Source organism: Ctenopharyngodon idella, chromosome 4 (genome assembly GCF_019924925.1).
Source record: "Ctenopharyngodon idella isolate HZGC_01 chromosome 4, HZGC01, whole genome shotgun sequence".
NCBI classification, from domain to species: domain Eukaryota; kingdom Metazoa; phylum Chordata; class Actinopteri; order Cypriniformes; family Xenocyprididae; genus Ctenopharyngodon; species Ctenopharyngodon idella.
Genome location: NC_067223.1, coordinates 24,899,537 through 24,921,894, shown reverse-complemented (window position 1 = coordinate 24,921,894; position 22,358 = coordinate 24,899,537). Strand labels below are relative to the sequence as shown.

The 22,358-nt window shown below is 38.2% G+C and overlaps 2 protein-coding genes across 7 annotated transcripts; one reads left to right on the top strand and one right to left on the bottom strand.

Annotated features, from left to right (window-relative positions):
* Window positions 1–836: 836 nt before the first annotated feature.
* Window positions 837–13,147, bottom strand: LOC127511208 (gastrula zinc finger protein XlCGF8.2DB-like). Of its 3 annotated transcripts, none has more exons than XM_051891959.1 (3): window positions 13,114–13,147; window positions 2,956–3,387; window positions 837–1,930 (listed from the first exon to the last, which is right to left on the bottom strand). In XM_051891959.1, the coding sequence occupies exons 2-3, from the start codon at window positions 3,299–3,301 to the stop codon at window positions 1,227–1,229; spliced, it is 1,050 nt and encodes a 349-aa protein (XP_051747919.1). In that variant the 5' UTR covers window positions 3,302–3,387; window positions 13,114–13,147; the 3' UTR covers window positions 837–1,226. The 3 variants fall into 3 exon arrangements, with proteins under 3 accessions (XP_051747919.1, XP_051747918.1, XP_051747917.1); XM_051891958.1 differs by lacking the exon at window positions 13,114–13,147 and adding an exon at window positions 3,924–3,980; XM_051891957.1 differs by lacking the exon at window positions 13,114–13,147 and adding an exon at window positions 3,551–3,907.
* On the top strand, window positions 4,701–20,627 carry LOC127511157 (gastrula zinc finger protein XlCGF8.2DB-like). Of its 4 annotated transcripts, none has more exons than XM_051891800.1 (3): window positions 4,701–4,755; window positions 5,440–5,610; window positions 16,266–20,627. In XM_051891800.1, the coding sequence occupies exons 2-3, from the start codon at window positions 5,490–5,492 to the stop codon at window positions 17,117–17,119; spliced, it is 975 nt and encodes a 324-aa protein (XP_051747760.1). In that variant the 5' UTR covers window positions 4,701–4,755; window positions 5,440–5,489; the 3' UTR covers window positions 17,120–20,627. The 4 variants fall into 4 exon arrangements, with proteins under 4 accessions (XP_051747760.1, XP_051747758.1, XP_051747761.1 ...); XM_051891798.1 differs by lacking the exon at window positions 16,266–20,627 and adding an exon at window positions 9,442–11,342; XM_051891801.1 differs by lacking the exon at window positions 5,440–5,610 and adding an exon at window positions 14,060–14,194 and having other exon boundaries at window positions 4,734–4,755.
* The last annotated feature ends 1,731 nt before the right edge of the window (window positions 20,628–22,358 follow it).

Genomic DNA, 22,358 nt, shown 5'->3' with positions numbered 1-22,358 from the left:
ATGGATTAGGCAAAACAAGAAAAGATTGGTTGCCAATTGCCGCCCGCATCAAATTAAAGGCACTGATGTTTTCCTACAGAACAACCATTGCCACAGAACCCCTTTTCCTAAACCCATTACTCCAGACCTACGTGCCATCCAGAAGCTTGCATTCTGCGAGTGAACAGCGCCTTGCGGTGCCATTTCAAAGAGGCACAAAATCACTTTCCCTAACCTTTACCTGGACTGTTCTCTGCTGGTGTAATGACCTGCCTGACTCAACCCGAGCTGCTGAGTCTTTAGCCATTTTCAAGAAACTGCTGAAGATACATCTTTTTATGCAACACTTGACCTATTAATACTAACACTTACTATACTATATCTATTTAAAAAAAAACAACTTTGATACATGTACTGTGCTAGTCTAACTGGGACTGGTCACAACACTTGCATATTGTTGCCCTATTGTTAGTTTGATTGCTTCTATTGCTCTCCTCAATCTCAATTTTCAAATTCTGTCAATTATCACCAAATTCAAACAATGTGTTTTTGTGGCTCTTTAATGTGTGGTGACAGATCGCTGTAGCGCCACAGTTCAAGCAGCACGTTAATCATTCATTGGTCAGGTTAATTGATTGGTGTTTTCTTATTTTTTGATGAGAGCTTCTTTATAATAAAAAATGAAGTTGTAATTCTAATTGAACCTGACACTGTTTTTTGTCATGTTTATTACTGTAAAGCTACTTGCTTTAAAGAAATTAATTGTATAAATAAATGGAAAATGACTTGACCGCAGTGCTGAATTGCAGAGCTGGTGCAAAAATCCACATTGCCATGATCAGATGCTTCCACAAATGTTGTTTTCTCATTGGGTTTATTTTGTTATTGAAAGGAAAATGTGCAGCACATTTACATATTCATCTAAAAGCCACTTGGGATGTTTACTAAGTCTGATGCACAGGTATCTTGAACTTCTTTTCACCCCTAAGCAAAGAACTAAAAACAAGTTGTTGATCTATATAGAGGTATATCATTTTATGTATTACATCTAATTGTGTTTGAGTGTATTGGGGATGCTTATGTAAACCTCGAGGTTTGCTTTGTTTAGTCTTTAGTCTTTCCACAGTGACGACACATGAAAGGCTTCTCTCTGGTGTGAGTTATTACGTGATACCTAGGGTGTTTCCTGTCTGTAAAACTCATTCCACACTGAAGACATATAAAAGAGTTATTTTATTCATGAATCCTCATTCTTTATCTGAAACTCTTTTCACCTTGACCACATTTTCTCTAGTGTGAACTCTCATGTGCCTGTTAAGCATTCCTTTTTGGCTGAAACTTTTTCCACAATGTTGGCAGGTGTAGGGTTTCTCTCCAGTGTGAACTCTCATGTGGACTATAAAGTGTCCTTTCTGAATGAAACTCTTTCCACACTGAGGGCATGTGTAGGGTTTCTCTCCAGAGTGAATTCTCAAGTGGTCTTTAAAGTGTCCTTTCTGAATGAAACTCTTTCCACACTGAGGGCATGTGAAAGGTTTCTCTCTATAGTGAATTCTTAAGTGCCTGTTAAGGATTCCTCTTTGGTTGAAACTCTTTCCACACTGCTGGCAGGTGTAAGGCTTCTCTCCAGTGTGGATTCTCATGTGGACTTTAAGGTTTACATGTTGATCAAAACTCTTTCCACACTGAGAGCATGTATAAGGCTTCTCTCCAGTCCGAATTTTCGTGCGCTTGTTAAAGCTTCCTTTTTGATTGAATCTGTTTCCACACTGTTTGTTGCCGAAATGACTTCTAGTCCCTGTCTTTTGAGCCATTTTTCGTGAGGAAGTGTTTTCAGTCTGTGAGCACCTACAAGATTTTTCTCCAGTTATGAAATCATGATGATTATTATGCTGATCTTTCTGTTCCATTTCTTTTAGTACTTCACTCTCCTCTTTCAGTGCCATGAGGTCTAAGGCGAAAAAAGAGAGGAAAAAAAAAGGTTAACCTTAGTTTAAAGGCACAAATTTATACATGTAAAGCATCAAAACCAATTAAACCATCTTATACCCAGTTGGCAAGTTGGCAGTTAAACCCTTAATTTAATTAAAACTATGTGTTGTAAGCTCCATGTATGGATATTTCGTGGTGGAGATGCATGTACACACAATCTTACACTGACTATGATTTATAAAGGAAGTTTAGTGCAGGTTCTGGTGTACGCATGGTTTTACAAATCTGAAAACTTTTGTGCATATGCAAAATCTTGCTGCCGTGCATACGTACACATTTAGGATGAAAACTACGGAAAGTTTTATACATGAGGCTCCAGGGGAAGAAACATTTACAAGTGATCTTGACAGAAGATGTGAAAGTCACAACATCTGTTTATTTAAAACTCAATTTGTGTCTTTGATTTGAAGTCTTAATGTGATGTGAAAAACTACTGACTTATTCATGGATTTTTTCAGTCAATATTTATGTTCATGTATGTTAATATGTATTACGATAATATTTAGTTTCTAAACCAATTATTTTGACCATCTGAATTTTAGTAACTGTAGCCTCCATGTTTTTATTAGATACTGCTGTATAATTAAATGATTGAAATCAAAAGTTTTCCTCGCTTTTCACTCAGAAGCTGATTTGAGAATTAAATGTTACATAAAATACATACATTCATTTGGCAGACGCTTTTATCCAAAGAATAATTTTGCATTAATTATTTTTCCTAATTTAATGTGTGACATGGCGTAATAACTAACACCAAATGTGGAAGTCGGATCTTCTCAGGTTGAAGGCAGCGCTAGTATTTGTCTGGTCATGTGATCTCAACATGTCTGTCCACAAGAGGCCAAATATGTCAAATAAAACCACTTCGATTATGACACTCATATGACATTCTTCAGAAATTAAAAAAAATAATAATAATGATTTCTAGAGCTGGACATTTACAAGGATCAAATGACTGAGTTCAGGTTTGAGAATGAAACCAACCTGTTTGTTCCTCAGTTTCTTCAAGTTTCACTCTGAATGTTTCTTCAATCTTTATGTCTTCACTCTCCTCTTTAATAAACGCCATCTTTGTTTGTTGCTCAGGTTCTTCTTGTTTTACTCTGAATGTTTCTTCAATCCTCATGTTTTCACTCTCCTCTTTAACAAACTCCATCTTTGTTTGTTCCTCAGTTTCTTCTCGTTTTACTCTGAATGTTTCTTCAATCTTCATGTCTTCACTCTCCTCTTTAATAAACGCCATCTTTGTTTGTTCCTTAGTTTCTTCATGTTTCAAACTGAATGTTTCTTCAATCTTCATGTCTTCACTCTCCACTTTAATAAACGCCATCTTTATAATAGTGTGTCATGAGGATCTCAGTTGCTTCACCAGGAGTTTTTCTGTGTTTGTCCTGAGAGTTAATGGACTTAAATGACCTGATTAAAATACAAGTAATACACAAAGTTCATATATTTTTTATTTATATTTCGTACACAGTTATTTATACACCACATTTAATACAATACACTTTCATTATAACATTTGCAGCTGGTTTGTAAAAGTTGTCATTACATATTAATTATTGTTAATGTTCATTACATTGTTTGAGCAGCTGGAGACCTTAGCGTGCGGCGATTCGAATCACTGAATCATTTCATGAAGCAATTGATTCAACTGACTCGGAGTTTCGAAAAGCTCCGTTTCTCTCATCGCTTCTTTCCAGTAGCTACATGAATTCATGTTTACGATGAACTGATTCACGTTGTATAGAGCGAAACGAGACGCTCATTTTCTGGTAATCAAGAGTGGATGCTATTTACTCCCCAAAAACAACCTTCATTAATGTTAAATAAAGCATTGCAACGTTACTTTAAAGAATAGTTCATTTATTGTACATATTTTGTAAAAACGATTAAATTAACTGAACAGTTTGCATTGATTTAAACACTTTAAATGGCGTAAAAACACAAACCTTTCTTCAGCAGAATCACAACAGATGCAGGAGCGCGGCGCAGACTTATGATGTCACACAACCAGACCAAAATAAAAGTCCTGTTTCACATTTCATACTTTTCATCTTCAGGAAGCTCTTTCTTCCTCCCCATATTGCATGAGAAACGGTTTCCATTAACCTAAGCAGACCTGGCAAACTATTCAACAAACCTGTCTGAGATTGATACCAGTTATCTAAGATTTTTTGAAAAACTAAAATGTTTATTGTACTGTATTGAATGTTTATTGATATTGATTAATCCTACTGACATAATTAAATAATTGTAGGCTACACAAAATATTAATTTGAGTTTAATATTTTATTAGCTCACCAAACACAAAACTTCCACATAGAAAAATCATTCCTAGCAAGCGTATAGCGCTGACTTCAGTTACCCAGGTGAGCCTGTGTTATCCTTTGCTATCCTAAACAGAACATGCTTTCTAGATGAAGTGATCTTTAACAGACATCTTGTTCTCCTGCAACGACTGTCGAATCAATCGGAGCGCAGAACCTAATATCGCATTTAGTGCTAGAACAACAAACCACCACATAGAAAATGTCGATACAAGAAGAAGAGAAACTTATTGAATTATGGAGAGAAAAGCAGTGTTTATACGACGTGTCCTTGGCTAAAAAGGAAGCAGCTTGGACTCAAATGTACTCAAATGTTTAACTATATTCATAATATTTCTATGCAGTTGTGATTATAGACATCAGCATGTGAAGGGGGCTTTTATTTTGGTCTGGTGGTGTGATGTCATAAGTCTGCGCCAAGCTCTTGCATCTGTTGTGATTCTGCTGAAGAAAGGTTTGTGTTTTAACGCAGTTAAAGGGTTTAAATCTATACAAACCGTTCTTGAATTTTTATACTTTTACAAGCAACGTGAAATAGCTTTTATATAATTTAACACTGTAATATTTTATTACAATTATTATTAAATGCAACATTGTAATACTTTATCTAACATTAATGAGTATTATCTTTGTTAGTTAAATCACATCCGCACATGAGTAACAGAGAAGACGAGTCTCATTTCATTCCCTTTATCGTGAATCAGTTTATCATAAACACGAATTCGGTCACTGGCGAGTAGAGATGGAGAAACTGAGCTTTTCGAAACTCCGAGTCAATTGAATCAAATACTTAGCAAAATGATTCACTGATTCGAATAGCTTTTAAACATTTTAAACGCACCGAGAACATCAAATACAGTTAATGTGTAATGACAACTTTTACAAACCAACAGCAAATGTTTTATTAAAAGTATTAAATATAATATACAAATCAAATACTATAATAAAAATTCTATTATTAATTTTATTGCTAGTTAGTTTTGAGTGTGTTTAGTCTAATCAGATCATTTAAGTCCATTAACTCTCACTCTGACTCTGTTACCAGTGCACTGAACTACTGAACTAGAGCTGATTGAGACACACTCAGAGATTTAACTTGGATTTATTTTTCTTTCTGTTATTCTCATCTTAAACACAGAAAAACTCCTGGTGAAGCGACTGAGATCCATGTGACACACTATTATAAAGATGGAGTTTATTAAAGAGGAGATTGAAGATATGAAGATGGAGTTTATTAAAGAAGAGATTGAAGATGTGAAGATTGAAGAAACATTCAGAGTGAAACATGAAGATACTGAGGAACAAACAGGTTGGTTTCATTCATTTCATGCTTTCAAAGCGTCTTATTAAAAATGCCTGGCATTTTTTTTTTTTTTTTTTTAGAAAAAATCATTTGCAGGGAAATCTTTAAAATGAATATGATTGTTTTAAAAAAATTTGATTTGACATTCCAACCTTAATTTACACAAACAACTACACATTCGTACTAGACATACACATACAAACCAACAACTGGAGAAGTCTCAGAAACATACAAAACAACTGAAACATCTATCAACTAAAACTGTGAGATTCTTTCAAACCACATTCAGACATCATAAATGCAAGTTCACTGTAGTCTACTGAAAAGACTTTGTACTTTTGGTGACATCTTATGCTGATCAAGAGAGCCAAAGAAGGTTTACAATGAACAATAATGTCAAATTTACTTTCCCAAACCCTAAAAGTTTACAATGATGTACAAACTATTTACAAGCCCAAGCAAAGAGAGTTAAATGGGGAATTCAAATCAGTGTCTGTAATATGCAATAGGGTCAAAATACCAGTTTCCTAGTTATAAACTGTAATTCTTTTTCAGAGAACCAACCATGTTCACCCTACTCTTAAGTCGAAATGTGTCTAAACACACAGTCATAAACCCACAATTATCTCCTCACAACAACATAATCTGCCCTTTCAAAGGAAGTAATATCAGGGTTTTTAAGGTGTGCCTGGAATCGAATGCACCAATCCAGATGTGCCAGTCATTAGCCTGCAGGAGCCAATCAGCACTGTCCCTGGACACAAACACTTCCAAAACAAAAGAGAGTAAGAAAAAAGTGAATACAAAACAAAGGGTTGTAACATTCTACAAATTCTGTTAATTACGCTTTCAACGCTAACAACGTTAACTCATAAACAACCAAAACACTCGTTCAAACGTTGCATTATCGGGTATATTAATTCAAACAAATTTCCAACCTACCTTTCATTTGAGTCTGGGAGAAAAAGAAAATGGCAGTCGAGCAGAAAGTTCAAGACAGACTTGTGCATCACGACGTCCTTAAAGGGAAATTATACGTTTGCTGAAAGTGAAATATTTGAGTAGTTGTGAATTTCTATGTGTTAAAGCTGAAAGAGTGTACAATACCGAGTTACAATTCGGAAAGCAGAAAGACAAAGTAAATAGTCTTAAATAGCTATAGTAATCCAACATACACCCATATTCACTTCTTACAGTGTAGGTTTTGGTCTTTTAAACCACCAATTAGCATGTTACTTTGGAAATTTGAACAAAGGCAAAGTGAAAGTGGTTGCGTGCATGAAAACACACAAAAAAACAGCACTCTCTGACAAGGCATAACTTTGGCATAACACAAACCAAAAACAAGTATGAAACAGCAGTACACATCAAATGAGGCATTAAAATTTAGCCGTTAAAATTCAATGTCCCGGTGGGATCAATTCCACTTCAATACACCAGAAGATGATAAAAGCAGGTAATTTGTAACTTCAATTAGCAGTTTCTGTGCAACGATGGGCCTTAAATCCTGACTGAAATTCTTCACACATACTGTTTTTTTTGCAAAACTGATCATGGATCAATTCAGAAGACTCTATTTTACCGATATTTTGAACATAAACAGTATTATGTATGTTGGTTCTTTTTAATCAACATATTTAGAGTTTCCTTGGCTGTGTGTTTGGGATCATTGTCTTGCTGAAATGTCCACCCTTGTTTTATCTTCATCATCCTGGTAGATGGCAGCAGATTTTTATCAAGATTTCTCTGTACATTTTTCCATTCATCCTTTCTTCAATTATATGAAGGTTGCCAGTACCGTTTGCTGAAAAACAGCCCCACACCATGATGTTCCCACCTCCAAACTTCACTGTTGGTATGGTGTTTTTGGGGTGATGTGCAGTGCCATTTCTCCTCCAACATGGTGTCTATTATGGAATCCAAACAGTTTGATTTTGGTCTCATCTGACCAGACTATATTCTCCCAGTATTTCACAGGCTTGTCCAAATGTTGTGCAGCAAACTTTAAACAAGCCTCAACATGCTTTTTCTTCAGCAATAGAGTCTTGCGTAATGAGCGTGCATACAGGCCATGGCGGTTGAGTGCATTACTTATTTTTTTCTTTGAAACAATTGTACCTGCTAATTCCAGGTCTTTCTGAAGGTGCCAACAAGTGGTTCTTGGCTCTTGGACAACTCTTCTGATAATTCTTTTCACTCAGAAATCTTGTGAGGAGCACCTGGTCGTGGCCGGTTTATGGTGAAATGATGTTCTTTCCACTTCTGGATTATGGCCCCAACAGTGCTCACTGGAACATTCAGAAGTTTTGAAATCCTTCTGTAACCAATGACATCAGTATTGTTTGCAACAATAAGGTTGCGAAGGTCTTGAGAGAGGTCTTTACTTTTACCCATCATGAGATGTTTCTTTTGTGACACCTTGCTAATGACACACCTTTATATTGGCCATCAGTTGGGACTGAATCAGCTGATATTAATTTGCACTGACAAGGGGCAAGATTGGGCAATTTCATATGTTAAGGCAGGAACACACCATGCCGACGCCGACGAACTAGTGGCACTGAAAGCAGACTGCAGGGTTGGCTTACGTCGGCAGTGTCTGGGTCCAAAGTTGCCCTGACACACCAAACCGACAGCTGACGGCCAAGTGGCACGTCCGTTCTGCGCCTGCGTAAGATGAAATGCCTTTCCGTACCAGCAGGTGGCAGTAGCTGAACAGCCAATCAGAATGATCAGATGGCCCAGTGAGCTCCGACGCTGATTCAACATGTCGAAACAGCTGAAAAAAGCGGACGAGGACCAACTTCAGCCAACGGTGTGGGAAAACACTGAGTAAACTTAGTCGGCCAATGAACAAAAATTGCCCGCCGCCCGAACGTCAGCTTGGTGTGTTCCTGCCTTAATATGTGCAGCAGCAGTATGTCCTACATGTTCACATCACCATGTCTACGGATGTATTGGCAGTAGCAAGTCTCTGTACTTGTTCTGCAGCAGCAATAATCAAAAGCAGCAGCAATGTAGCAAGAACAAATACATTAACATTGCCATATCTATTACCATAACAATCTCTCAGAGAGTTGTCATGACATAAATATCATTTTGTTCTGCTGTGCTCTCTCGCTTGGATCCGTGTGTTTTGGTTTCAGGTTTGGTTGATTGGGGAGTTGTAACTCCACCCGCCAGTGACGTTTGGACCATCCTGTTGGGTCATTCCAAAGTTATGACAAATATATGCTGCTGACAACAGTATTGTTGGTTTACTTTTAATAAATAATTACATGGAATTACCATTATGAGTTTTTAGTCTGATGGTTGAGTGGGGAGTTTGCGCTTGTTTCTTTTCACCCTTGTTTCTTAATTTTTTTTTCTTCAACCCTGCTCCTCGAGGACTACCATCCTGGGTTTAACTCCAACCATAATCAAACACACCTGAACCAGCTAATAAAGGTGTTCAGTGTATAACAGGTAAGTGTGTTGGAGCAGGGTTGGAAATGAAAAATGCAGAAAAGTAGTCCTCTGGGAACAGGGTTGGACATCCCTGCCCTAGAAGATCAGTTATAATTAACCAGATCTTCTGAGTCAAACTGGGTTTTTTAAGTAAAAGGTTTAACTGCCAGCTTGATATTTCTTTGAGACACACCCTAAAGCAAGTGAAGAGTTATATTGTCCTATATTGAGAAGGCTTCTCAGATTACATGTAACACTTCTTATTGTAGCTTAGAGGGTATAGGATCTAGATGAATGTTGGTTTTGATGCTTTACACATAAATGTTTTGATGTCTGTTGCTTGGTACCATTAAAGTGGGGTTAACTTTGTCTTAAATTTGTCTTTTTTAGACCTGATGTCACTGAAAGAGGAGACTGAAGTACTGAATGAAATGGAAGAGAAAGATCAACAAAATAATCATCATGATTTCATAACTGGAGAAAAATATTTTGGTTGCTTACAGACTGAAAAGACTTCCTCACGAAAAAGACCTCGAAAGGCAGGGAATAGAAGTCATTTAGTCTGCCAACAGTGTGGAAAAAGTTTCACCCGAAAAGGAAACCTTAAAGCCCACATGAGAATTCACACTGGAGAGAAGCCTTTTATCTGCCAACAGTGTGGAAACAGTTTCAAACACAAAGGAAGCCTTAACAGGCACCTGAGAGTTCACACTGGAGAGAAGCCTTACACGTGCCCTCAGTGTGGAAAGAGTTTCAGTCAACATGGAAACCTTGAAGACCACATGGTAGTTCATACTGGAGAGAAGCCTTACACCTGTCAACAGTGTGGAAAAAGTTTCACCCGTAAAGGAAACCTTAATTACCACATGAGAATTCACACTGGAGAGAGCCTTTTCACCTGCCCTCAGTGTGCAGCGAGTTTCACTCTGAAAGGAAGCTTTAACAGACACATGAAAATTCACACCGGAGAGAAGCCTTACAAATGCCCTCAATGTGGAAAGAGTTTTGATCGACATGGAAACCTTAAAGTCCACATGAGCATTCACACTGGAGAGAAGCCTTATACATCCCCTCAGTGTGTAAAGACAATTGTTCAAGACAGGAACCTTAAAGTTCACAAGAGAGTTTACAGTGGAGAGAGCCCTTTCACCTGCCAGCAGTGTGGAAACGGGTTCACTCAAAAAGGAAGCCTTAACAGGCACATGAGCATTCACACTGGAGAGAAACCCTACATGTGCTCTCAGTGTGGAAAGAGTTTCAATCAAAAAGGACACTTTAAACTCCACTTGAGAATTCACTCTGGAGAAAAACCCTACATGTGCCTTCAGTGTGGAAAGAGTTTCATTCAGAAAGGACACTTTGAAGACCACATGAGAGTTCACACTGGAGAGAAGCCTTTCACCTGCCAACAGTGTGGAAAGAGATTCAACCATAAAGGAACTCTTAATTACCACATAAGATTACACACTGGAGAGAAGCCTTACACCTGCCAACTTTGTGGAAAAAGTTTCACTCTGAAAGCTATCTTTAACTGGCACATGAAAAATCACGCTGGACAGAAACCTTACAGATGCCTTCAGTGTGGAAAGGGTTTTTATGAACATGCAAACCTTAAAGTCCACATGAGCGTTCACACTGGAGAGAAACCTTTCTCCTGCAAACAATGTGGGAAATGTTTCAATAAAAAAGGAAACTTTCATAGGCACATGAGAATTCACACTGGAGAGAAGTCTTATACATACCATTAGTGTGGAAAGACTATCGTTCATGACATGAACCTTAAAGTCCACAAGAGAGTTTACACTGGAGAGAGCCCTTTCACCTGCCAGTGTGGAAACGGAGTCACTCAAAAAAGAAGCCTTGACAGGCACATGAGAATTCACACCAGAGAAGACCCTTTCTCGTGCCCTCAGTGTGGAAAGAGTTTCAATCAAAAACTACACCTTAAACTCCACTTGAGAATTCACTCTGGAGAGAAACCCTACGTGTGTTCAGTGTGGAAAAAAGCTTCAACCAAATAGGAATCCTTCACAGGCACATGAGAGTTCACACTGGAGAGAAGCCATTTAAATGTTGTCACTGTGAAAAGACTTTCAGATATGAAGAAACCTTGAGTGCCACATAAGGATTTGTGTTTGAAAGAGTTTTATGTCTTCAGTGTGGAATGAGTTTTATAGACAGGAAACACTTTAGGAATCATGTAATAACTCACACCAGAGAGAAGCTTTTCATGTGTCATCACTGTGGAAAGACTTGCAGAAATAAAGCAAACCTTGAGTTGAAAACTGTAACCACTGTCTCTTTTTAGCTTTTATTAGCAAACTTGAAATGGCTAAAATAGATGTCACGTTAATTGTAAGTAGTGTTTAATATATACTTACTGCATATCGATACGCTGTTTACCATTTCATGAAACTATCATAGTTGGTTAAATGAAGCCCAAGTGACACCTACAGGCCTACTATGTGAAATATATGCTGTTGTGTCAAAAAACAAAATTGATAATTATGCAGCAATAGTTAATGTTTTAAACATGCTCACATTTTAGAGAACGTAGTTATTTTTTTTAATACTTGGCCCGCCCGACGATTATCCACAGTGTCTGCAGATATAACCACAATGTGTGCATCACTAACGTCTGAATCAGATTCAGAATGATAATCAAAACATAGATTCAGTAGATGGCATCTATCAACACCCCCAAAGTTTGCATGGTCTTGTAGCTCTTTGTGGGTTAGGCATTTCATTTGGTAATGTTAAAAAGCTTTTTCTATATTGCTGCTGTTCCATAAGCGCCACCTACTGTTAGAGAATGAATTGGCATTTTCATTCAGTTCATCTGCTGTTTGTTGGATCATGTTTTAAATGCAAAGATTGCCTCTAATATCAAATGGCTACAGAATTGTTTAGTTTAAGGACACTTTTTCAAATCTCTCTTACAGTACTTTGACGTCATACACTGATCGGTCTGCGTAGTGCCGCGTCAAGTCGAACACACCTGTTCTTATTGGTTCATTGTGTTCAGGTAGGTCTTGTTTAGTCAGTAGTCTTTGTGTGTGTGTATATATAGCCCTCATGTTACCGTTGTACCATGGGTTTGCATTCAATTTGCCTTCAGTGGACAATAGTTGTGCTAGTCTTGCAAAATGTTGCAAAAACCGATCGAGGGGCATGTCCCGATTTGATGCTTGTGTGTGGTGTCGTGATTATTTTACTGCTTCCGATCGCGTTTGAGCCTGCACAATCCCAAATCGTAAATGTCAAACATGTTTTGATACTTACGACTCTTGATCGGGCTGCCTCTGACGTGATACCCAATGAGAGAGAGAGCTTCACCAACTGGATGTTACGTGCTTCTATAGCTGAAACTTGGCAGCCACATACATGCCACGAAAGTGGAGTATTGGGAAAAAAGATCACCCATATTCTTTTGATCTCTTTTGTTATTGTTCCCGTGAAACAAAACTCATGTCAGGAGAACCAGCTGACGATGTCAATCGTCCTCCATTTATTTTTCTTTTCAAGTCACATTTGATCTCGCGAGAATCTCTGTGAGATCTCGCCTCACTGTGAAAATGTTACTACAGTCGACAGGTGTGTGGTCTTGCGGTCCGGACGAATCTTCTAGTGTGTGCAATCGAAGGATTAAAATGCTACAAATGTCTTTGGTCTCCCACAGTTTTAAAATCGTTTAAGTTTTGAAAATCGTTTAGTGTGTCCCAGGCCTTTAAGAGTAGGGGGAAGCCTACTCTTGACTGTTGACAATATGCCCTGTTTAGAAGGTCCCTCTGATCTTTAGGAATTGCAGACCCATTTCTAGCTCGGGATGCAGGTACAGATTGGAGAGGTGTATCATTCCTACACCCACCAGGGATGATGTGGTGTTCTGTATCTTCTGTCTGCTTTCAAATGAGACCATAGATTAATTTTATACTTTTCGACACTGACACGTGCATGAACTTGGCTTTACTAATTCATACACTCTTTTAAACACTTTATATAAAAAAAAATGCAAAAATGGTTTATATAGATTTAAACAGTTTAAATGCATAAAAAACTAACCTTTCTTCAGCAGAATCACAACAGATGCAGGAGCTCGACGCCGTCTTATGATGTCACACAACCAGACCAAAATAAAAGTCCCCCGTTACATGCTGCTGTCTATATAGAAATATTATGAATTGAGTTGACTATTTAAATATTTGAGTACATGGTGGAATATTTAATTACATGTCCAATGTAATAACCACTAATGAACTACTAATGAAAGGGTGTGATTTTTTACTACATGAAAAAACTATCATTTTTAGGCATAGAATCCATTTATACCAGATAAATTGGATTAAAATGCAAATAGTGCAAATGTGATTTATGAGTTGTTTTTATTTAAGTTTTACAAGCGACGCAATATAGCTTAAATATTATTGAATTCAACATTGTAATACTTTATCTAACATAAATAAACATTTTCTTTTTTAGGTAAATCGCATAAGCACAAGTAACAGCGAAAAAGAGTCTCCTTTTGTTCCCTATATTGAGAATCAGTTGATCATAAACACAAGTTCGGTCACTGGTAAGTAGAGATGGAGGAGGTCAATGTAAGTAGAGATGGAGAAACTGAGCTTTTCGAAACTCCGAGTCAATTGAATCAAATACTTTGCAAAAATGATTCACTGATTCGAATCGCTTTTAAACATTTTAAACGCACCGAGAACATCAAACACAGTTAATGTGTAATGACAGCTTTTACAAACCAACAGCAAATGTTTTATTAAAAGTATTAAATATAATCTATAAATCAATAAATACTATGTAAATAATAAAAATTCTATTATTCATGTTATTGCTAGTTAGTTTTGAGTGTTTTTAGTTTAATCAGGTGATGTAAGTCCATTAACTCTCACTCTGACTCTCTTACCAGTGCACTGAACTACTGAACTAGATCTGATTAAGACACAGATTTAACTTGGATTCATTTTTCTTTCTGTTATTCTCATCTTAAACACAGAAAAACTCCTGGTGAAGCGACTGAGATCCATGTGACACACTATTATAAAGATGGAGTTTATTAAAGAGGAGATTGAAGATGTGAAGATTGAAGAAACATTTAGAGTGAAACATGAAGATACTGAGGAACAAACAGGTTTCATTTTCAAAGCTTCTTTTTAAAAATGGCTGGCAATTTCTATTTTATTTTAAAAAAAAAAATCATTTTCAGGGAAAGAATTAAAAGGAATATGATTCAATCATAGTCAATAATGTCAGGCATTGTCTGTTGTGCTGAAACGTGGATGAACAGCAGTAAACTCAAGCGCTTTGGAAAGACTCAATCAAACGAATCTTATGAGATTATTCAGATATACACAACAAAAAACCCATATCTTACATTTCATGCAACTCGAATAATTCATGTAATCGATTACGTTGATGCAACATTTGTACTAGACATAAACATACAAACCAACAACTGGAGACGTCTCAGAAACATACAAAACAACTGAAACATCTATCAACTAAAACTGTGAGATTCTTTCAAACCACATTCAGACATCATTAAAGCAAGTTCACTGTAGTCTACTGAAAAGAGTAATGTTATGAAGTGACGACAATAAATATATTTCTCCCTGCCGTAAAGCTCTAGGGGCGAGGTTTCTAATCCATCAATTTTTAGGTGCATATTATGGAACTGGTGGCATACGAATGTTTCATGAATCACACATGAACCCTGTCGTAAGATGATTTCTGCCCTCGTTTCTACGTTAGATTGATAATTGAGGACCATTGTGGTCTGCTTATTAATTCCTAAATTAGCAATCATAAGTTTTAAACTAAGTATCATGCTTATTAGTCTTGCAGGATTGAATTACTAACTGTACGTTCACACCGCCGCCGGCAAGAGCGTCAAAGTGACCGGAAGTCATTCATTTTCAATGTGAGCCAGCGGCGAGCAGCGGCGCGTCTTGGACGGCGTGGGCCTCGAGGAAAGTTGAAATCAGGTCGTGTAAACTTTAGTTCCAACCAAACAGTAGTTCCCAAGCAAAATGGAGGAGAGATGTGGCGGGTTTCCCAATAATACACAATTTAATAAGAAGCGCAACATTATTTATAGGCAACATTTTTGTTCTAGAATGCTTGTTTTTCAGCGGCAATGCAATTCATTTGCTCAAAACAACACTGATTTGACAAATTGCATTAAGGCTACACTTCAACCAGGACAGTTACTGTAATGTAGGCTGCACACCAATTAATGTTGATGTTAATTATAGACCAAGGCTAGTAAACATTTCCTATAAACTGCATGTTGAAATTAGACTAGCACTTAACCATGAACACAAAAGCCACACCACACAAATGGCTTTTAATTGGTTTATTTCATTAGCAAAGTTCTTTCCATCGATCAGTTTCTTACTTTCCCATTTAAAAGATGTCATGAGGTTAACTTATACTTAGGGCTGCACAATGAATCAAATTCTAATCGCGATTACGATTACAGATGCCACGATTTCGTAGTTGTTCAAAGGCGTGATTACGTCAAAAAATATCCACTTGCGTTATTCTGTGTGCTTAAGAGGTGTGTTTAGAGCATGTTACGCTGTGAGACGCGAATCGCAACGACTTCAGAGTGTAAAAGGTCTAATCCAGCACAAAAGGAGCTACCAGTGACGCAAGCGTACGCCGATTGGTCGAACGCATGTGAAACACCAGCACCTGGCATTTTTCAAAAACCGTATACACAGCTTATCATGTTGACATTTGCTATGTATATTTTTTAAGTTTCTATATTTACTCCACGAACTAACTCTACAAACATGGAAAACAGTGATAGATGGACCTCTCAACCTTGCACTCAGGAGAAAATCCAGTGCGACTTTGAGCGGACCAAGCAAAAAACATGATTATGTAGGCCTATTTCTGCTCAGCTAGCAACACTGGGCATCAATCACATGGTAAAAGCTATATAAATACTTTTTCATATTTGTTCATTATTTAAAAATGGTGATTTTTCATTAGCTATGCTTAACGCATGCGGCTGATTTCAGCTGCATTCAGTGTCAGGGTCATGAACCTGTCATTCATTTATATAATATATATTTCAACTAGTGTATATAGTGTTGAATGTTGGTTTTGATGCTTTACATGTATAAATGTTTTGATGTCTGTTGCTTGGTACCATTAAAGTGGGGTTAAATTTGTCTTAAATTTGTCTTTTTTAGACCTGATGTCGCTGAAAGAGGAAAATGAAGTACTGAATGAAATGGAAGGGAAAGATCTACATAATAATCTTCATGATTTCATAACTGGAGAAAAATATTTTAGTTGCTTACAGACTGAAAAGATTTTCTCACGAAAAAGAGCTCAAAAGGCAGGGAATAGAAGTCATTTCACATGCCAACAGTGTGGAAACAGTTTCAAACACAAAGGAAGCCTTAACAAGCACCTGAGAGTTCACACTGGAGAGAAGCCTTACACATGCCCTCAGTGTGGAAAGAGTTTCAGTCAACATGAAAGCCTTAAAGACCACATGGTATTTCACACTGGAGAGAAGCCTTACACCTGTCAACAGTGTGGAAAAAGTTTCACTCTGAAAGGAAGCTTTAACAGACACATGAAAATTCACACCGGAGAGAAGCCTTACAAATGCCTTCAATGTGGAAAGAGTTTTGATCAACATGGAAACCTTAAAGTCCACATGAGCATTCACACTGGAGAGAAACCCTACATGTGCTCTCAATGTGGAAAGAGATTCACTCAAAAAGGACGCCAAAAACTCCACATGAGAATTCACTCTGGAGAAAAACCCTACATGTGTTCTCAGTGTGGAAAGAGTTTCATTCAGAAAGGACACTTTGAAGACCACATGAGAGTTCACACAGGAGAGAAGCCTTTCACCTGCCAACAGTGTGGAAAAAGTTTCAACAATAAAGGATATCTTAATTACCACATGAGAATTCACACTGGAGAGAAGCCTTACACCTGCCAACAGTGTGGGAAAAGATTCACTCGAAAAGGAACTCTTAAAGTCCACTTGAGAATTCACTCTGGAGAGAAACCCTACATTTGCGTTTAGTGTGGAATAGTTTCAATAGTAGTGGAAACCTTAACAGGCACATTAGAATTCACTCTACTGTGCGTTCAGTTTGGAAAATTTTAAAATAGGACACTTTAAAGACCACATAAGAATTCACACTGGAGAGAAGCCCTTCACCTGCAAACAATGTGGAAAAAGTTTTTAACTAAATAGGAATCCTTCACAGGCACATGAGAGTTCACACTGGAGAGAAGCTGTTTAAATGTCGTCACTGTGAAAAGACTTTTAGATATAAAGAAACCTTGAGTGCCACGTATATGAGAGTTTCATGTCATCAGTGTGGAATGAATTTCACTGAAAGGAAGCACCTTAGGAATCATGTAATAACTCACACCAGAGAGAAGCCATTCATGAAGCAAACCTTGAGATTTACATAAGCGTCCTGACATACTCAGGAAGAGTTATATTTCTTTCTTTGCTTAGGGGTTAAAAGAGGTTTAAAATACCTGAACAGTGGACTTTGAGAACGAACATCCCTATTGCCATCAGGAGCTGCGGGTATTAATTTAATATATTTTAGGTTAAAAAAAAGTCAAATATTTTACACATACCATACATTGTTGTTGCTCCTCTATGCCCTGCCTTTCTGATTTTTACAAAGCTCATCGTTCTGAAAAGCGTGGTGTGCTCTGATTGGCTATCGATCCAGTGCATTGTGATTGGCCCGAATACCTTAAGCATGTGGCGGAAATGTCATGCCTATTACCATATTTGCTCCCAGCTCCCAAAAGCAATTTTGGCAGGTACTACCTTATCAATTTGAGCCCGAATCTAATCCAGAAAATGCAGATGGCCAAGCTGATCAATCAACTTTGCCTGCACGACTGGACCAGAATGTATCAGATTGGTAAGGTATTATTTTAAAAATAGCTAACTATATGTAACTATATTACCTTTCGATGATTATATTTCCTATTGATTCTATAGACATGGTTTCTTGTTTGCAATTTCCGATATGGATATGGATATGGATTTATCTTATTTATCTCGACCACTATGTTCACTCTGGACTCTTTCGCAGCTTTCATTGGCCAAGGATCACCCAAGAGGACATTTGATTGACGTATAACGCAACCAATCACAGTTTGTTTTGTTTCACGTCATGTTTAGTGGCGTGAAAATCTAAAGTCGATGTCTTTAAAATAACAAACTGGTGCGCATCTAATAAATGATTCATTCAAGAACGCTGTGCAAGTTTACTTCAACAAAAGAGTCGCGAACTTCACATAGTTTAAAAAGTCCTGTGTTTAGTTGATCCTGGTAAGCGCTCATTGTCACAGTTGTAAACACAATGGCGTTCTTCTTCCACAAGAGGGTTTGGCGTCACGGCATTTGTTTCCAAACGGATCATTAAAGAACGCGACATGCACATCTCCTGGAAATCCTTCAACCAATCAGATTAATCAGAAACTCCTCCAATTTTGAGTGCCATATGCATCAGACATTCAGCCAATGGTCTATGGGCATGACATGGTTATTACACAGAAATGTCCAATGTGCAATACCCTCAAACATATTGACTGTAAAAACACAAATCAACTAATTCAGGACATTAATGCCAAATTCCACCTTGCAAGCCAGTGTGTGGACAAATCAAATGGCATATTCACAGTGCTTAATGTTGCAAGAGGTCAGAGTAGTCCTCTTCATGTCCAATACAAAGCATGGGGAGAACAACATAAAGTCTGCTGTGACTCAAATGAATGCCAAGTAAACATGGAAGAAGCACAGATGAGTGGTCTGTTATCCTATCAGTGTATGCAAAGTATGCCGTTCAAGTCTGCAAAAGTACATTGTGAAATGGCATCTATTTCAAACAGACCGTAAGCTTTTTTGTACTGTCTCCAGCAGAGAAGAATCCCCACCCCAGAAGGATAGATATGACAGGTGTGAAGTTTCCACCAGGTGACAGTGCTACATGCACACTTGCGCTTTGAGGCCCTTACAGATCATGAGTACAAGTATTCCTGCATTACTTTTGGTGATCACCCTGTGGTGTTCATGGATTAACACACAAAAAAGGTGTTTTCCATTTATCAGTTATGACTACTGTGATACTCCACTTGCTTTTGTGTTTACATTAACATGTATGTATTTGGCAGACACTTTTATGCAAAGTGACACGAGCCGCGTTTCCACCGAAATTACCCGGAACAATTTGTCCCAGGAACTTTTTTCCCCCATACCTATTGCTAGCTGCATTTCCATAGCGGTCTGATGTACCATGAAGATAGTCCGGTGATGTAGGACTGCGCGCGACTTTCTAGTTCCCGCTGGATTTCGTCCTCCGCATATAAGCTTAATAAAGCCTGAACCTCATCGTCAGTCCATTGGTCAAAATTTTTAAACTCCATTGTTGATTCAAATAGAAAACAACTCTTACTGCACGCACTGCAACAGACTTTTAAAAAACGATGGTTGAAATAAAATGCTGCATGGAGTCAACAAATCAAAATGCTGTGTGAACTCAACCAATCAGCATGTTCAGCGCGCAAGTCCCACCCCCGAAAGTTCCAGAACTTTGAAAAAGTACTATCTAGCAAGCAGATACTTTTAGAGGCAGAATTTTTTACCCGGAACTTCATTAGACCCTGGATCCTGCGGACAAAACACACCGAGTACCACCCCAAAGTTCCTAGTTCCTGGGTAAAGTTCCTGCGGTGGAAACGCAGCTTTACATTGCATGTTACATTGCATCTACAGTGCATAACATCATCAAAAGATTCATAGAGCCATATGTGAACATGGTCCAGAAGCGCCGTCGTGTCCTGTGGGCCAAGGCTCATTTAAAATGGACTGTTTCAAAGTGGAAAAGTGTTCTATGGTCAGACGAGTCCAAATTTGACATTCTTGTTGGAAATCACGGACGCTGTGTCCTGCAGGCTAAAGAGGAGGGAGACCTTCCAGCATGTTATCAGCGTTCAGTTCAAAAGCCAGCATCTCTGATGGTATGGGGGACCATAAGTGCGTACGGTATGGGCAGCTTGTATGTTTTGGAAGGCACTATGAATGCTGAAAGGTATATAAAGGTTTTAGAACAACATATGCTCCCCTCCAGACGACGTCTATTTCAGGGAAGGCCTTGTGCATTTCAGCAGGACAATGCAAAACCACATACTGCAGCTATTACAACAGCACGGCTTTGTCGTATATTTGTATATACAAAGTAAAAGTAATTAGGATGCAGTATTACTGCAACATGAAAACAGTAGTTCACCAAAAAAAGTTGAAAAAGTGAAAAAACTGAGACATTAAGTGTGTTCGACTTCGGCTGGATGTAACCAATCAGCGAGAGTTGCCATGTGCAGTCTGGGAGGAGCTGAGACTTGTGAAGTCTGAAACTTTCTGCTTCCCATAGTGACGCTTGTGTGTCCTGTGTCGCATTTTCATTCAATACTTTATGTTCTGCTTAATACAGCATCTGTCTGTACAAGAATTACAAGCCTATATTATTGAAATACAAATAAAGTGAGTCTATTTACTTTTATCAGTGTTATTTTGATAAACTTGACACAATACATCATTACGATTACATGAAAATAGCTTTTACTATTAAAAATACAGATTTGTGAGCATTAGTAGAACTGAAGGTGTCAGAATAATCTTGAAACACACGTGATCGTTGTCATGTGGTGAATCCGTCCAATCGCGAAACAGCTTGTCGTCATCAGAGCTCGTGCAGCCGCTCTGTAGAAGCTGCGCAGAATGAACCAGTCGGGTGCTGTCAAATCGCTCTTGCTGTACTTTAATTTGCTGTCTCAAATTAGACAAAATTTCTAACCGGCATGCACTGCTTCAAGTCAGACGCCAATCGGTCTGTGCAGTGCCAAAAAGAAGTCGAAGGCTTCTCTTGAGAATATCTTCTTTTGTGTTGTGCAAGAGAAAATTCTATGAGTTTAATACAACATGAGGATGAGTAAATTATGGCAAAATTTCAATTTTGGGTGAACTAAATTTTCATATTATTTATGAAATAATTGTTAACCACTCTGTCTCTCACCACGTCACCAAAACTGGACTAAAATCAACTGTTCACGTGATGATATAGTGGTAGTTTTTCAATGTAACATTTCATATATTTGGTTTGTGCTGCAGAAGCAGCTGAAGGAGACGCAGAGGTTGTTCCAGCAGAGAGAGAAAGATCTTCAGCAGCTGAGAGAGGCTGTGGAGTCTCATTAGGTGAGTCTGGAGAAGAAGAGAAGTTTGAGAAGTCTCAGTCAGGACTCACTGAAGCCACTGTGTGATTGTGATGTGTGTCCTAACAGCGCTCTGCACAGACAGCAGTGGAGGACAGTGAGAGGATCTTCACTGAGCTCATCCGCTCCATTGAGAGAAGCCGCTCTGAGGCCACACAGCGGATCAGAGATCAGGAAAAGACTGCAGGCGAGTCGAGCTGAAGGACGACTGGAGCGACTGGAGCAGGAGATCAATGATCTGAGGAGGAGAGACGCTGAGCTGGAGCAGCTTTCACACACACAGGATCACATCCATTTCCTGCAGGTAACAGAGATCTAGAAGAACAGGATCACAGTGGACTTGAGCAAGAGACTCACAGAGAAACATTTCATGAGAGCAGAATGAGCCGTTGACTGAAGTGTTGATCTGTGTTTGATCATCAAGTGTTTTCCTAGAAAGTTCACATATGGTGTAAGTGTCAAACACTAGAACTTATAGCTCTAACATGATATAATGAATATGAGAAGAATGAAGCTGATGCTGTGAAAGTGCTGGACTGAGGAGAGTTACTAAAGATCAACAAGAGCTGCTCAAATCTGACAGTAGTGCAGGTTATTGGCTGAAGTGTGGAGGTGATGAGCGTTGCTCACATCCCAGTGGCAGATGGGCTTAGGAATGGATGGGGCATAATTTTTCAAAAAGTATTACTCTGGTATTAAGTTGAGTAAAATTTAATCACTGTCTTTCTTACCTACAGAGAAAGGATGTACTGACCCAAAAGTGTACTGGTCTATTTTCCAGATACACATTATCCCCCAGTTTCACAGACGAGGCTTAAGCTAGTTCTAGACTAAAATGCATGTTTTAACTTTTTTAACTCAAAGTAACTTGTACTGACATGTATTAAAATATGTTATTGCCATTGTTTTCTCAAGATGCACAACAGCAATGTTTTTTTTCTAGGGTACATTTATAAAATCTACTTAAATACCCTAATTGAACTAAGACCTAATCCTGGCTTAGTCTAAGCCCTGTCTGTGAA

Coding starts and splice junctions, on each gene's coding strand:
- LOC127511208 (XM_051891959.1), bottom strand. CDS start 3,301: ATGGCGTTTATTAAAGTGGAGAGTGAAGACATGAAGATTGAAGAAACA. Junction 1,931..2,955: donor AGAAACTGAGGAACAAACAG/GTTGGTTTCATT, acceptor TTTTCGCCTTAG/ACCTCATGGCACTGAAAGAG.
- LOC127511157 (XM_051891798.1), top strand. CDS start 5,490: ATGGAGTTTATTAAAGAGGAGATTGAAGATATGAAGATGGAGTTTATT. Junction 5,611..9,441: donor AGATACTGAGGAACAAACAG/GTTGGTTTCATT, acceptor TGTCTTTTTTAG/ACCTGATGTCACTGAAAGAG.